Source organism: Oncorhynchus mykiss, chromosome 10 (genome assembly GCF_013265735.2).
Source record: "Oncorhynchus mykiss isolate Arlee chromosome 10, USDA_OmykA_1.1, whole genome shotgun sequence".
Lineage (NCBI taxonomy): Eukaryota > Metazoa > Chordata > Actinopteri > Salmoniformes > Salmonidae > Oncorhynchus > Oncorhynchus mykiss.
Genome location: NC_048574.1, coordinates 83,673,904 through 83,688,464, shown reverse-complemented (window position 1 = coordinate 83,688,464; position 14,561 = coordinate 83,673,904). Strand labels below are relative to the sequence as shown.

The window sequence follows — 14,561 nt, the reverse complement described above, 5'->3', positions numbered from 1 at the left end:
CCAACCCGGAAGCCAGCCGCACCAATGTGTCGGAGGAAACACCGTGACAGGAGTCGCTGGTGCGCGATGAGACAAGGACACCCCTACCGACCAAGCCCTCCCTAACCCGGACGACGCTAGGCCAATTGTGCGTCGCCCCACGGACCTCCCGGTCGCGGCCGGTTACGACAGAGCCTGGGCGCGAACCCAGGGACTCTGATGGCACAGCTGGCGCTGCAGTACAGCGCCCTTAACCGCCCGGGAGGCCCAGTAATTATGTTTTCAACATTATTTGAACATCTTGGTGAAAATACAGAAATATACATACGATGTGATAAATATTTGAAACTATAAGCTTAAATATCTTGAGTGAGTTAGGAATGTTTTTAACATTGTCTAATCGCGTCCTTCTGTTATTGTCTTAATGTATCTCATTATTCCTAAAGCTTTGCATATTGAACAGTGTTTCGACCTGTCTTCTCTCTCCAGACTAGCATTATAATGAAGGATTTGTATATCTAACAGATTATATCCTCTCTCCAGACTAGCTGGCTGTAAAGTCACATATGAATCCTGTGAGACTCTGGCCTCAGCTCTGGAGACATCAAACTCCCCCCTGAGAGAACTGGACCTCCGCTACAATGACCTGGGAGGGAGAGGAGTGGAGCTGCTCTGTGTTGGACTAACCAGTCCACTCTGCAACATACAGACACTAGTGTGAGTTAAATATCTTCAGTATGAGTTATTATGTGGATGTTTTAAACATGTGTTAATCATGTGTTCTTCTGCCCTCTAGTCTAGGTCAGTGTGGTCTGACAGAGGGTTGCTGTTCAGATCTGGCCTCAGTCCTGAGTTCACCCAACTCACAACTGAAACAGCTGCAGCTGAGAGACAATGACCTGCAGGACTCAGGAGTTACACTGCTGTCTGCTGGACTGGAGGATCAAGACTGTAAACTACACACACTGGGGTAAGTACAGCTGTTTCAGTCAGGTTGGTACTGAGCTGAGTTACACTGCTGTCTGCTGGACTGGAGGATCCAGACTGTAAACTACACACACTGGGGTAAGTACAGCTGTTTCAGTCAGGTTGGTACTGAGCTGAGTTACACTGCTGTCTGCTGGACTGGAGGATCCAGACTGTAAACTACACACACTGAGGTGTGTGTGTGTTACAGTGCCTTGCGAAAGTATTCGGCCCCCTTGAACTTTGCGACCTTTTGCCACATTTCAGGCTTCAAACATAAAGATATAAAACTGTATTTTTTTGTGAAGAATCAACAACAAGTGGGACACAATCATGAAGTGGAACAACATTTATTGGATATTTCAAACTTTTTTAACAAATCAAAAACTGAAAAATTGGGCGTGCAAAATTATTCAGCCCCCTTAAGTTAATACTTTGTAGCGCCACCTTTTGCTGCGATTACAGCTGTAAGTCGCTTGGGGTATGTCTCTATCAGTTTTGCACATCGAGAGACTGAAATGTTTTCCCATTCCTCCTTGCAAAACAGCTCGAGCTCAGTGAGGTTGGATGGAGAGCATTTGTGAACAGCAGTTTTCAGTTCTTTCCACAGATTCTCGATTGGATTCAGGTCTGGACTTTGACTTGGCCATTCTAACACCTGGATATGTTTATTTTTGAACCATTCCATTGTAGATTTTGCTTTATATTTTGGATCATTGTCTTGTTGGAAGACAAATCTCCGTCCCAGTCTCAGGTCTTTTGCAGACTCCATCAGGTTTTCTTCCAGAATGGTCCTGTATTTGGCTCCATCCATCTTCCCATCAATTTGAACCATCTTCCCTGTCCCTGCTGAAGAAAAGCAGGCCCAAACCATGATGCTGCCACCACCATGTTTGACAGTGGGGATGATGTGTTCAGGGTGATGAGCTGTGTTGCTTTTACGCCAAACATAACGTTTTGCATTGTTGCCAAAAAGTTCAATTTTGGTTTCATCTGACCAGAGCACCTTCTTCCACATGTTTGGTGTGTCTCCCAGGTGGCTTGTGGCAAACTTTAAACGACACTTTTTATGGATATCTTTAAGAAATGGCTTTCTTCTTGCCACTCTTCCATAAAGGCCAGATTTGTGCAATATACGACTGATTGTTGTCCTATGGACAGAGTCTCCCACCTCAGCTGTAGATCTCTGCAGTTCATCCAGAGTGATCATGGGCCTCTTGGCTGCATCTCTGATCAGTCTTCTCCTTGTATGAGCTGAAAGTTTAGAGGGACGGCCAGGTCTTGGTAGATTTGCAGTGGTCTGATACTCCTTCCATTTCAATATTATCGCTTGCACAGTGCTCCTTGGGATGTTTAAAGCTTGGGAAATCTTTTTGTATCCAAATCCGGCTTTAAACTTCTTCACAACAGTATCTCGGACCTGCCTGGTGTGTTCCTTGTTCTTCATGATGCTCTCTGCGCTTTTAACGGACCTCTGAGACGATCACAGTGCAGGTGCATTTATACGGAGACTTGATTACACACAGGTGGATTGTATTTATCATCATTAGTCATTTAGGTCAACATTGGATCATTCAGAGATCCTCACTGAACTTCTGGAGAGAGTTTGCTGCACTGAAAGTAAAGGGGCTGAATAATTTTGCACGCCCAATTTTTCAGTTTTTGATTTGTTAAAAAAGTTTGAAATATCCAATAAATGTCGTTTCACTTCATGATTGTGTCCCACTTGTTGTCGATTCTTCACAAAAAAATACAGTTTTATATCTTTATGTTTGAAGCCTGAAATGTGGCAAAAGGTCGCAAAGTTCAAGGGGGCCGAATACTTTCGCAAGGCACTGTATGTGAGTGTGTGTTGCTAGTGTTCAAGTATGTCTTCTCCAGTATGTACTTTAAAGTATATATCCCCCAAAATACAACTTAGTGTATCTGTACTTTACTATTTAGATTTTCGACTACTTTTACTTCACTACATTCCTGAAGAAAATAAAGTACTTTTTATTCCGTACATTTTCCCTGACAGCCAAAATTACTCGTTACATTGTCATGCTTAGCAGGACAGGAAAACGGTCCAATTCACACACTTATCAAAAGAACATCTCTGGTCGTCTCTACTGCCTCTGATCTGGAGGACTCACTAAACAGAGAACATCCCTGGTCATCCCTACTGCCTCTGATCTGGCAGAGTCACTAAACAGAGAACATCCCTGGTCATCCCTACTGCCTCTGATCTGGCAGAGTCACTAAACAGAGAACATCCCTGGTCATCCCTACTGCATCTGATCTGGAGGACTCACTAAACAGAGAACATCCCTGGTCATCCCTACTGCCTCTGATCTGGCAGACTCACTAAACAGAGAACATCCCTGGTCATCCCTACTGCATCTGATCTGGAGGACTCACTAAACAGAGAACATCCCTGGTCATCCCTACTGCCTCTGATCTGGCGGACTCACTAAACAGAGAACATCCCTGGTCATCCCTACTGCCTCTGATCTGGAGGACTCACTAAACAGAGAACATCCCTGGTCATCCCTACTGCCTCTGATCTGGAGGACTCACTAAACAGAGAACATCCCTGGTCATCCCTACTGCCTCTGATCTGGCGAACTCACTAAACAGAGAACATCCCTGGTCATCCCTACTGCCTCTGATCTGGCGGACTCACTAAACAGAGAACATCCCTGGTCATCCCTACTGCATCTGATCTGGAGGACTCACTAAACAGAGAACATCCCTGGTCATCCCTACTGCATCTGATCTGGAGGACTCACTAAACAGAGAACATCCCTGGTCATCCCTACTGCATCTGATCTGGAGGACTCACTAAACAGAGAACATCCCTGGTCATCCCTACTGCCTCTGATCTGGCGGACTCACTAAACAGAGAACATCCCTGGTCATCCCTACTGCCTCTGATCTGGCGGACTCACTAAACAGAGAACATCCCTGGTCATCCCTACTGCCTCTGATCTGGCGGACTCACTAAACAGAGAACATCCCTGGTCATCCCTACTGCCTCTGATCTGGCGAACTCACTCAACACAAATGCTTCGTTTGTAAATGATGTCTGAGTGATGGAGTGTGCCCCTGGCTATCAGTAAAATAAACTAGAAAATGGTGCCGTCTGGTTGGCTTAATATAAGGATTTTAAAATTATTTATACTTTTTCTTTTAATACTTAAGTACATTTCATCAATTCCATTTACTTTTGAAGTATATTTAAAACCCGAATACTTTAAGACTTTTACTCAAGTAGTATTTTACTGGGTGACTTTTACTTGAGTCATTTTCTATTAAGCTATTTGTACTTTTACTCAAGTATGACAATTGGGTACTTATTCAACCACTGGTTCTCTACTCCCCTCTAGTCTTGGTCAGTGTGGTCTGTCAGAGGGTTGCTGTTCACATCTGGCCTCAGTCCTGAGTTCACCCAACTCACAACTGAAACAACTGGAGCTGAGAGACAATGACCTGCAGGACTCAGGAGTTACACTGCTGTCTGCTGGACTGGAGGATCCAGACTGTAAACTACACACACTGGGGTAAGTACAGCAGTTTCAGTCAGGTCGGTACTGAGCTGAGTTACACTGCTGTCTGCTGGATTGGAGGATCCAGACTGTAAACTACACACACTGGGGTAAGTACAGCAGTTTCAATCAGGTCGGTACTGAGCATAGTAATTCAAATACTCTGAAAATCTGTTTCATGTCAATGTTTGTGTCATGGACACATGTATTGGTGACCTACAAGATGATTGACACCAGTACACCAACCTAGACAGCTGTTGTGTCTCTCTGTAGGCTGTCTGGCTGTCTGGTCACAGAGGAGGGCTGTGCTGCTCTGTCTTCAGCTCTGAGGTCAAACCCCTCCCACCTGAAAGAGCTGGACCTGAGCTACAATCACCCAGGAGACTCTGCAGGGGGACTGCTTTCATCTGCTCTGGTGGATCCCACATATAAACGGATGAAGCTGAAGTAAGTCAGAATAGATGTCCTGATAGTGTGAGCAGTGGTTGTGTCATATGTAGTGTAGTAGGGTCAGTAACATGAGGACATGATAGTATAATTAAGGGGAAGTTTACTCAGCAGGCTGAGCACTCCAACACAGCATACATCATCACCACATGAATACTCTTCTTCTGCATCTCTGATATCCTGTTGGAATTGTACTCCGTTCTGTATGCAGTAGGTAGGATATAATACCTGTATGTCTCTAGTAATGAATTGTACTCTGTTCTGTATGCAGTAGGTAGGATAGAATACCTGTATGTCTCTAGTAATGAATTGTACTCCGTTCTGTATGCAGTAGGTAGGATAGAATACCTGTATGTATCTTGTAATGAATTGTACTCTGTTCTGTATGCAGTAGGTAGGATAGAATACCTGTATGTCTCTAGTAATGAATTGTACTCTGTTCTGTATGCAGTAGGTAGGATAGTAATGAACTGGGATAGTGCACCAGAACACAACAATATGGTTTAAATGTTGACTGCTTTATTAGGTCTTTGTCAGTCAATAACCTGTTTCTCCTACAGTGTGGATCATGGTGGAGAGTGCTGGCTGAAATCAGGGCTGAGGAAATGTAAGTCTCTTCAATCCTAATTAACTGTATATTCAGCACTATAGTAACATATTAACTAATCAATACTTGTTCTGTACCTACAAAACAACATTTTATATGAAGATGTGGTTTGATTAAACTCTCCTTTTGTCTACAGATGCCTGTCATCTCACCCTGGACCCAAATACAGCAAACCCCCACCTGATACTGTCTGAGGGGAACAGGAAGTTGAAACGGGTGGTGGAGGACCAGCATTATGAAGACCATCCAGACAGATTTGACTGTCTTTATCAAGTTCTCTGCAGAGAAGGCTTATCTGGGTGTCGTTATTACTGGGAGGTGGAGAGGGGTGGTGGCATGGCGGACATTGGTGTGGTGTACAAAGGACTGAAGAGGAAGGAAAGGGGGAGTGACCGTAGGATTGGAGACAATAGGAAGTCTTGGTGTTTAGTCTGCTTTGACAAAGGTTATTTATTTAAACATGATGGAGTCAGCAGATCCATCCCTCGTCATGTTTCTAACAGAGTTGGAGTGTATCTGGACTGGCCAGCTGGTACTTTGACCTTCTATAGCGTGTCCTCCTCTGGTACACTGACACACCTTCACACAGAACACACCACGTTCACTGAACCCCTCTATCCTGGGTTTGGGATTTACTCCGCCTTCTCAGTGACCCTGTGTCAGATAGATGACCAACACATTCAGAGGTGAGTCAAATAGCGATGTTTCCTCATTGTGTTTTCCTCTGGAGTCATTCCTACAATTACATTAGTAGTAGTGTTTTAGTAGCCCTCTGAGATCGATTGGTGTGTCAATCTAAGTAACATAAAAGAATCCCCATCGGGCTCCCGAGTGCTTGAGGCTTCACTACAGATCCGGGTTCGATCCCGGGCTGTGCCGAAGCCGGACGCACCAGGAGACCCATGAGGCGGCCGCAATTGTCCCAGCGCTGTCTGGAGGGTTTGGCTGACTGGGACGTCCTTATCCCATCACGCTCTAGCGACTCCTTGTGGCGGCCGGACTTTCCTCCGACAAATTGGTGCAGCTGGCTGCCTGGTTAAGCAGGCAGTGTGTCAAGAAGCAGTGGTGTGGCTTGGCTTCTGTGTTTCAATCCACGGTGAAAGGTGGCAGAGCTAGTCAGTTAGATTAGTAGTAGTTAGATTAGTAGTAATGGTGGCAGGTGGCAGAGCTAGTCAGTTAGATTAGTAGTAGTTAGATTAGTAGTAGTTAGATTAGTAGTAATGGTGGCAGGTGGCAGAGCTAGTCAGTTAGATTAGTAGTAGTTAGATTAGTAGTAGTTAGATTAGTAGTAATGGTGGCAGGTGGCAGAACTAGTCAGTTAGATTAGTAGTAGTTAGATTAGTAGTAATGGTGGCAGGTGGCAGAGCTAGTCAGTTAGATTAGTAGTAATGGTGACAGAGCTAGTCAGTTAGATTAGTAGTAGTTAGATTAGTAGTAATGGTGGCAGAGCTAGTCAGTTAGATTAGTAGTAGTTAGATTAGTAGTGGTTAGATTAGTATTAATGGTGGCAGAGCTAGTCAGTTAGATTAGTAGTAGTGGTGGCAGAGCTAGTCAGTTAGATTAGTAGTAGTGATGACAGAGCTAGTCAGTTAGATTAGTAGTAGTTAGATTAGTAGTAGTGGTGACAGGTGACAGAGCTAGTAAGTTAGATTAGTAGTAGTGGTGGCAGAGCTAGTCAGTTAGATTAGTAGTAATGGTGGCAGAGCTAATCAGTTAGATTAGTAGTAGTGGTGACAGGTGACAGAGCTAGTCAGTTAGATTAGTAGTAGTGGTGGCAGAGCTAATCAGTTAGGTTAGTAGTAGTTAGATTAGTAGTAGTTAGATTAGTAGTAATGGTGACAGAGCTAGTCAGTTAGATTAGTAGTAGTTAGATTAGTAGTAATGGTGGCAGAGCTAGTCAGTTAGATTAGTAGTAGTTAGATTAGTAGTAATGGTGGCAGAGCTAGTCAGTTAGATTAGTAGTAGTTAGATTAGTAGTAATGGTGGCAGAGCTAATCAGTTAGATTAGTAGTAATGGTGGCAGGTGGCAGAGCTAGTCAGTTAGATTAGTAGTAGTTAGATTAGTAGTAGTTAGATTAGTAGTAATGGTGGTTAGATTAGTAGTAATGGTGAAAGGTGGCAGAGCTAGTCAGTTAGATTAGTAGTAGTTAGATTAGTAGTAATGGTGACAGGTGGCAGAGCTAGTGGCAGAGTTAGATTAGTAGTAGTGGTGTGTTTTAATGTGTTCTGTTGGACCTACAGACAGTTAGATTAGTAGTAGTGGTGTGTTTTAATGGGTTCTGTTGGACCTACAGACAGTTAGATTAGTAGTAGTGGTGTGTTTTAATGTGTTCTGTTGGAACACCAGAGACCATGGTGGAGAGAGTTGTATCAAGCCTGGACCTGAGGACACCAGAGACCATGGTGGAGAGAGTTGTATCAAGCCTGGACCTGAGAACACCAGAGACCATGGTGCAGAGAGTTGTATCAAGCCTGGACCTGAGGACACCAGAGACCATGGTGGAGAGAGTTGTATCAAGCCTGGACCTGAGGACACCAGAGACCATGGTGGAGAGAGTTGTATCAAGCCTGGACCTGAGGACACCAGAGACCATGGTGGAGAGAGTTGTATCAAGCCTGGACCTGAGGACACCAGAGACCATGGTGGAGAGAGTTGTATCAAGCCTGGACCTGAGAACACCAGAGACCATGGTGGAGAGAGTTGGATCAAGCCTGGACCTGAGGACACCAGAGACCATGGTGGAGAGAGTTGGATCAAGCCTGGACCTGAGAAATGTGAGGGTTTTTTACATTTATTTTTTACCTTTATTTAACTAGACAAGTCAGTTAAGAACAAATTCTTATTTTCAATGACGGCCTAGGAACAGTGGGTTAACTGCCTGTTCAGGGGCAGAATGACAGATTTTGTACCTTGTCAGCTCGGGGATTTGATCTTGCAACCTTCCGGTTACTAGTCCAATGTTCTAACTACTAGGCTACCCTGCCGCCCCAGAAATGTGAGTTAACTGATAATTGTTTTTAAGTCAAAGTAGTTTTAAAGCATTCATTATACTTGAGTCCCAGACAAGGAGCACAATCATGATCTATTTTGTCAAAACAAACTTAAAGGTAGAGTCAGCGATATGACGTAGATGCACAAAGTAAACAGCATAGTGGGTCAATTTCTACAACAACTAAGAGTGTTGGAGAGCAAGGCTAAACTTCTCCGCTGTTTTGGTCCCGTGACTAACATTCTGTAAGAGAGTGAAGATGGGCAGATACTGTTTGTGACTGTGTGAGAGAGAAGTCGGGCATCTTGCTCATCACAATATCGGTGGTGCTGCTCGTACAACATACATTTATCTGACTCTACCTTTAAACTCTCATCCTAGAATCTACCAGAAATCAGGCCCCCAACATCTACAAAACATGGACCAGAATGATGTTGTTTCCTGCTTCTACAAACATTAATTAATATAACGCTAATGTCAGATTATGGTATGCTAATGAGTGTACATTCTGAGACTGTTGCTTAGTTATATTACAAGTCTATTTAATAATGATTAATTCATTATTACATGAGATTGTCCATTTTAAATAACAACTACTTTTGACTTCAGGGATTCCTCAGAGCTGTAAGACTTGTGACCATGTTGAGGTAAGTCATAATGTAAATTCTTACTTTTACATACCTGCAGGAGTCCGGCACAGTCTCAACGCCAGGTGTGTACTGACCAACTATTCATACTGGGATATAGACAGTCCTGTGTTCTGCTTTAGTAATATAAACACAGTCTCAAAGCCAGGTGTGTAGTGACCAACCATTCATACTGGGATATAGACAGTCCTGTGTTCTGCTTTAGTAATATAAACACAGTCTCAAAGCCAGGTGTGTACTGACCAACCATTCATACTGGGATATAGACAGTCCTGTGTTCTGCTTTAGTAATATAAACACAGTCTCAAAGCCAGGTGTGTACTGACCAACCATTCATACTGGGATATAGACAGTCCTGTGTTCTGCTTTAGTAATATAAACACAGTCTCAAAGCCAGGTGTGTACTGACCAACCATTCATGCTGGGATATAGACAGTCCTGTGTTCTGCTTTAGTAATATAAACACAGTCTCAAAGCCAGGTGTGTACTGACCAACCATTCATCCTGGGATATAGACAGTCCTGTGTTCTGCTTTAGTAATATAAACACAGTCTCAAAGCCAGGTGTGTACTGACCAACCATTCAAACTGGTATATAGACTCCTGTGTTCTGCTTTTAGGCATGCAGGATTTTAGCTGTTGTCATATTTTGTCATTCAACAGTTTAATTGGATAAATACGTTAAATTAGTTACTTTGGTTAATGGGCCAGTTTCCCAGACACAGATTAAGTCTAGTCCTGGACCTTAAAGAACTTTCTATTGAAACTTTCATTGGGCATGCTTTAAGTCCAGCACTAGACTCAATCTGTGTCCAGGAAACAGGCCCCATATGTATTACTGACATGCTTGTCCTTGTTCAGGACTCCACACACTGGCTTCAGATTGAACCCTTGACTTCCACTGTCCAGGGAGTGACAATGTTCAGGTAAAATAACTACTTATAACATTTCATTCCACCTGCTAGTGTATTTCCCTGTTACCTTTGGGAATAGTCTTCTAATCCAACCTCTCCATTTGATGATTGACCCTCTCTCCCATATCTTGTTGTTGCCTTCAGACACAGGACACCCAAAGGGAGTTATGAGTGCACAGTGGCTGGGCTCCGCTGGCTGTGTGAGAGAGATGTAATTCTGAAGTATCACTTCAGGAACTGGGAACCCTACAGTCAACTTCTGAAAGACATGCAGTACACACAAGGTGGTCCATTGCTGGACATTACTATGGAGTTAGGTGAACTGGAGGAAGTTCATCTGCCACACTTTGTCTGTTTAGGTAAAACCATGTAGAAATAGTATTCAGAAAGACATTTCCATGTAACTGAGTTTCACTTCCTGAATTAATGAATAAACTATTATGGGAGTTTGAGTTTACTGTGATCTGGTACTGCACATTCTTTGTGTTTTAGTTGGATGAATAATAAAATATGTCTTTCTGTCTCCTTTGTATTGTGTTGTTCAGGGACCAACCCTTCCCTGAGGAATGAGATGAAGATTCTTCATGTAGAGGAACATGGAGTGTCTTTAGAGGAAGTGCATGAAGTCACCAGATTCCATGTTAAGATTCTCCATCCCAAGTTCTCAGCTATCGCTGTTATACTGAGCTATATCCTTTCTTGGATCGTAGATGTCCACTGTGATGTGGTCCTCTACATGGCAGTAAAAAAGTCAACAATAATTTCAAGGCTGTACCTGCTCCTCAGAAACTCCAGTCAGAAAGAGGTGAGGCACTATTACTGAAGTGACAACAGTATGTTGAATCTTACTGAAGGAAAGCTGATAGTTTGTTGAAAATCTCGAGATTACAAAGACAACATGCAGCTCTGTGACAAATCTATTTCTGTCTCATTCAGTTGAAGAGCCAGTAGATGGCACACATACCTCTGGTCGGAGGAGAACCCAATGCCCCTGGGCAGTGAAGGGGACATTGCCCCTGGGCAGTGAAGGGGACATTGCCCCTGGGCAGTGAAGGGGACATTGCCCCTGGGCAGTGAAGGGGACATTTCCCTGTGTAGGGTGCTGTATTTCAGATGGGACATTAAATGGGTGTCCTCTCCATGGTCACTTAAGATCCCATGGTACATATCGTAAGAGTACTTACTGGCTAAACTGGCTAAACTTCCAATCTGACCCTCATACCATCATGGCTACCTAATCATCCTCAGCTTCCAATTGGCTCATTTATCCCCTCTCCCTCTCCCTTGTAACTATTCCCCAGGTCGTTGCTGTAAAAGAGAATCTCTTCTCAGTCAACTTATCTGGTAAAATAATGGTAAATCAATAACGATAGTGTTGACAAAAATGGATTGCCCAGTGAGCTGCATGTTGTGTGAATTATGAGACTACATTGTTGTGACTGACTACTTACATCTCTCATTTTGTAGGCTGTTCGGGAACGGGAGAAAGATCAGGTGTCCCAAGGATATTCTGAATTTCTCCTGCCAAGTCCAAATGGGCCCTTAAAGATGAACAGTTGGTTTGCACTCAAGAATCCCCTCTCCACTTCCATCTATCCAGAGGTGCAGTTTTATCAGGCTGAGGACATGAATCTGTCATATTGTATATGAATTACTAGAATATCATTCTATTTCTCTCTCTCTCTCTCTCCTACTCTCTCTCTCTCTCTCTCCTACTCTCTCTCTCTCTCTCGCTCTCGCTCTCGCTCTCTCGTTGCACCATATGGCCTCCTACAGAAGATACAGCTGTTACCTGCAAACACCACACCCAGCTGTTGTAAGATGATAATGGGAAACACAGGGGTGGACATTGAGATGGAGTTAATCGGGGATGATGAGAGGACAGTATGGAAATCAGTGGTATCAAAAGGTAAGAAATACTGGACATGAACAGTATGTCAATCATCAATGTCCTTTTCTAACAGATGCTATTAAAGTGTTTTATGATATTTTCTCTTGTTTGTCTTTCAGATGAATACAGCAAAGACTCTCATCCAACACGTAAGTTTGTCTTTGTGGACAAGGTCACAGAGCTAACGTCCCTTCAAGTTGTGATGAAGGACACTGTTGAAGACCTTTGTGAGTCATGTTCAGTGGGGTGATGAAGACCTTTGTGAGTCATGTTCAGTGGGGTGATGAAGGACACTGTTGAAGATCTAACATGAGTCGTGTTCAGTGGGATGATGAAGGTCTTCATGAGTCGTGTTCAGTGGGGTGATGAAGGTCTCCATGAGTCGTGTTCAGTGGGGTGATGAAGGTCTCCATGAGTCTTGTTCAGTGGGGTGATGAAGGTCTTCATGAGTCATGTTCAGTGGGGTGATGAAGGTCTTCATGAGTCTTGTTCAGTGGGGTGATGAAGGTCTTCATGAGTCATGTTCAGTGGGGTGATGAAGGTCTTCATGAGTCTTGTTCAGTGGGGTGATGAAGGTCTTCATGAGTCTTGTTCAGTGGGGTGATGAAGGTCTTCATGAATCATGTTCAGTGGGGTGATAACTGGAGAGAATGTTAGATGTAGAAACAGCTGCTGTTCACCCTAAAGACATATTCATTTCATTCACCCCCCTTCAGCATTAACACTCCCTGGGATTCCTGCTGAGGAGTTTCTGAAGAAACACAGGGCTGAACTCATTCACGGAGTCAAAAACCCAAAGCCAATAGCAGATGTTCTGTCGTCAAAGAGCATGATTGGTGATGAAGAGTACTCCAGAATAACAGCTGAAACAACTGAACAGGAGCGAATGAGAAAACTACTGAACGCAGTCCTCCCTAAAGGACCAGAAGTGATGGGAGCTTGTCTCAAAGCTCTCAGTGAACATGAACACCATCTTGTTAAGTACTTGAGTGAATCTAGGTAAGACCGGTTTCTTTTCTCCCTCCCTTGAATATGTGGAATGATTAAATATAGGTAAAATAACAACATAGCTACTCAGATCAAAGATAAAGTACTTTTCAGAATGGAAGCATGTTTTTTTGTGTTGCTGCCTGTAATAAATTACTCTTATCATAGGACCATCATCACATAATTATCTAATCATTATCTCAGGTGTATCATAGGGCCATTATCTCATCATTATCTCAGGTGTATCGTAGGACCATCATCACATGATTATCTAATCATTATCTCAGGTGTATCATAGGGCCATCATTATCTCAGGTGTATCATAGGACCATCATCACATCATTATCTCAGGTGTATCATATGACCATCATCACATCATTATCTCAGGTGTATCATAGGACATCTATCTCAGGTGTATCATAGGGCCATTATCTCATCATTATCTCAGGTGTATCATAGGGCCATTATCTCATCATTATCTCACGTGTATCATAGGACCATCATCACATCATTATCTCAGGTGTATCATAGGACATCATCACATCATTATCTCAGGTGTATCATAGGAACATCATCACATCACTATCTCAGGTGTATCATAGGATGTCATCACATCATTATCTCAGGTGCATCATAGGACCATCATCACATCATTATCTCAGGTGTATCATAGGATGTCATCACATCATTATCTCAGGTGCATCATAGGACCATCATCACATCATTATCTCAGGTGTATCATAGGACATCATCACATCATTATCTCAGGTGTATCATAGGACCATCATCACATCATTATCTCAGGTGTATCTCACTCCTCAATCTTCTCCATACTTTCTGATCTCTCCTACATCCTCTGTCTTGTAGCACCTAATCTGAAGATGCTGAGGCCTGTCTCCTAGTCTGTGGACAAAAGACACTTCACCTAATCTGAAGATGCTGAGGCCTGTCTCCTAGTCTGTGGACAAAGACACTTCTCCACCTAATCTGAAGATGCTGAGGCCTGTCTCCTAGTCTGTGGACAAAAGACACTACTTCACCTAATCTGAAGATGCTGAGGCCTGTCTCCTAGTCTATGGACAAATACACTTCTCCACCTAATCTGAAGATGCTGAGGCCTGTCTCCTAGTCTGTGGACAAAGACACTTCTCCACCTAATCTGAAGATGCTGAGGCCTGTCTCCTAGTCTGTGGACAAAGACACTTCTCCACCTAATCTGAAGATGCTGAGGCCTGTCTCCTAGTCTGTGGACAAAGACACTTCTCCACCTAATCTGAAGATGCTGAGGCCTGTCTCCTAGTCTGTGGACAAAGACACTTCTCCACCTAATCTGAAGATGCTGAGGCCTGTCTCCTAGTCTGTGGACAAAGACACTTCTCCACCTAATCTGAAGATGCTGAGGCCTGTCTCCTTGTCTGTGGACAAAGACACTTCTCCACCTAATCTGAAGATGCTGAGGCCTGTCTCCTAGTCTGTGGACAAAGACACTTAAATTATTTTAAATTGTAATGTTTTCTATTCTTTAAAACACGTGTTTTATTCATGTGCTTTTCTATAAACCAATGTGTGTTCATTAAGTGGCCGACTGTACAGATCCTCACTATCAG

At 43.4% G+C, this 14,561-nt stretch overlaps 2 protein-coding genes across 2 annotated transcripts; both read left to right on the top strand.

Moving 5' to 3' along the window:
• Window positions 1–959: 959 nt before the first annotated feature.
• Window positions 960–9,798, top strand: LOC118966664 (stonustoxin subunit beta-like). The gene is made up of 6 exons (XM_036989412.1): window positions 960–1,044; window positions 4,746–4,919; window positions 5,480–5,526; window positions 5,663–6,212; window positions 7,874–7,927; window positions 9,783–9,798. The coding sequence occupies exons 2-6, from the start codon at window positions 4,909–4,911 to the stop codon at window positions 9,796–9,798; spliced, it is 678 nt and encodes a 225-aa protein (XP_036845307.1). The 5' UTR covers window positions 960–1,044; window positions 4,746–4,908.
• On the top strand, window positions 8,140–13,930 carry LOC110497194 (NACHT, LRR and PYD domains-containing protein 1 homolog). The gene is made up of 10 exons (XM_036934287.1): window positions 8,140–8,301; window positions 9,126–9,163; window positions 10,024–10,088; window positions 10,221–10,435; window positions 10,622–10,881; window positions 11,544–11,678; window positions 11,853–11,985; window positions 12,087–12,194; window positions 12,684–12,966; window positions 13,822–13,930. The coding sequence occupies exons 3-10, from the start codon at window positions 10,081–10,083 to the stop codon at window positions 13,826–13,828; spliced, it is 1,149 nt and encodes a 382-aa protein (XP_036790182.1). The 5' UTR covers window positions 8,140–8,301; window positions 9,126–9,163; window positions 10,024–10,080; the 3' UTR covers window positions 13,829–13,930.
• Window positions 13,931–14,561: the final 631 nt, after the last annotated feature.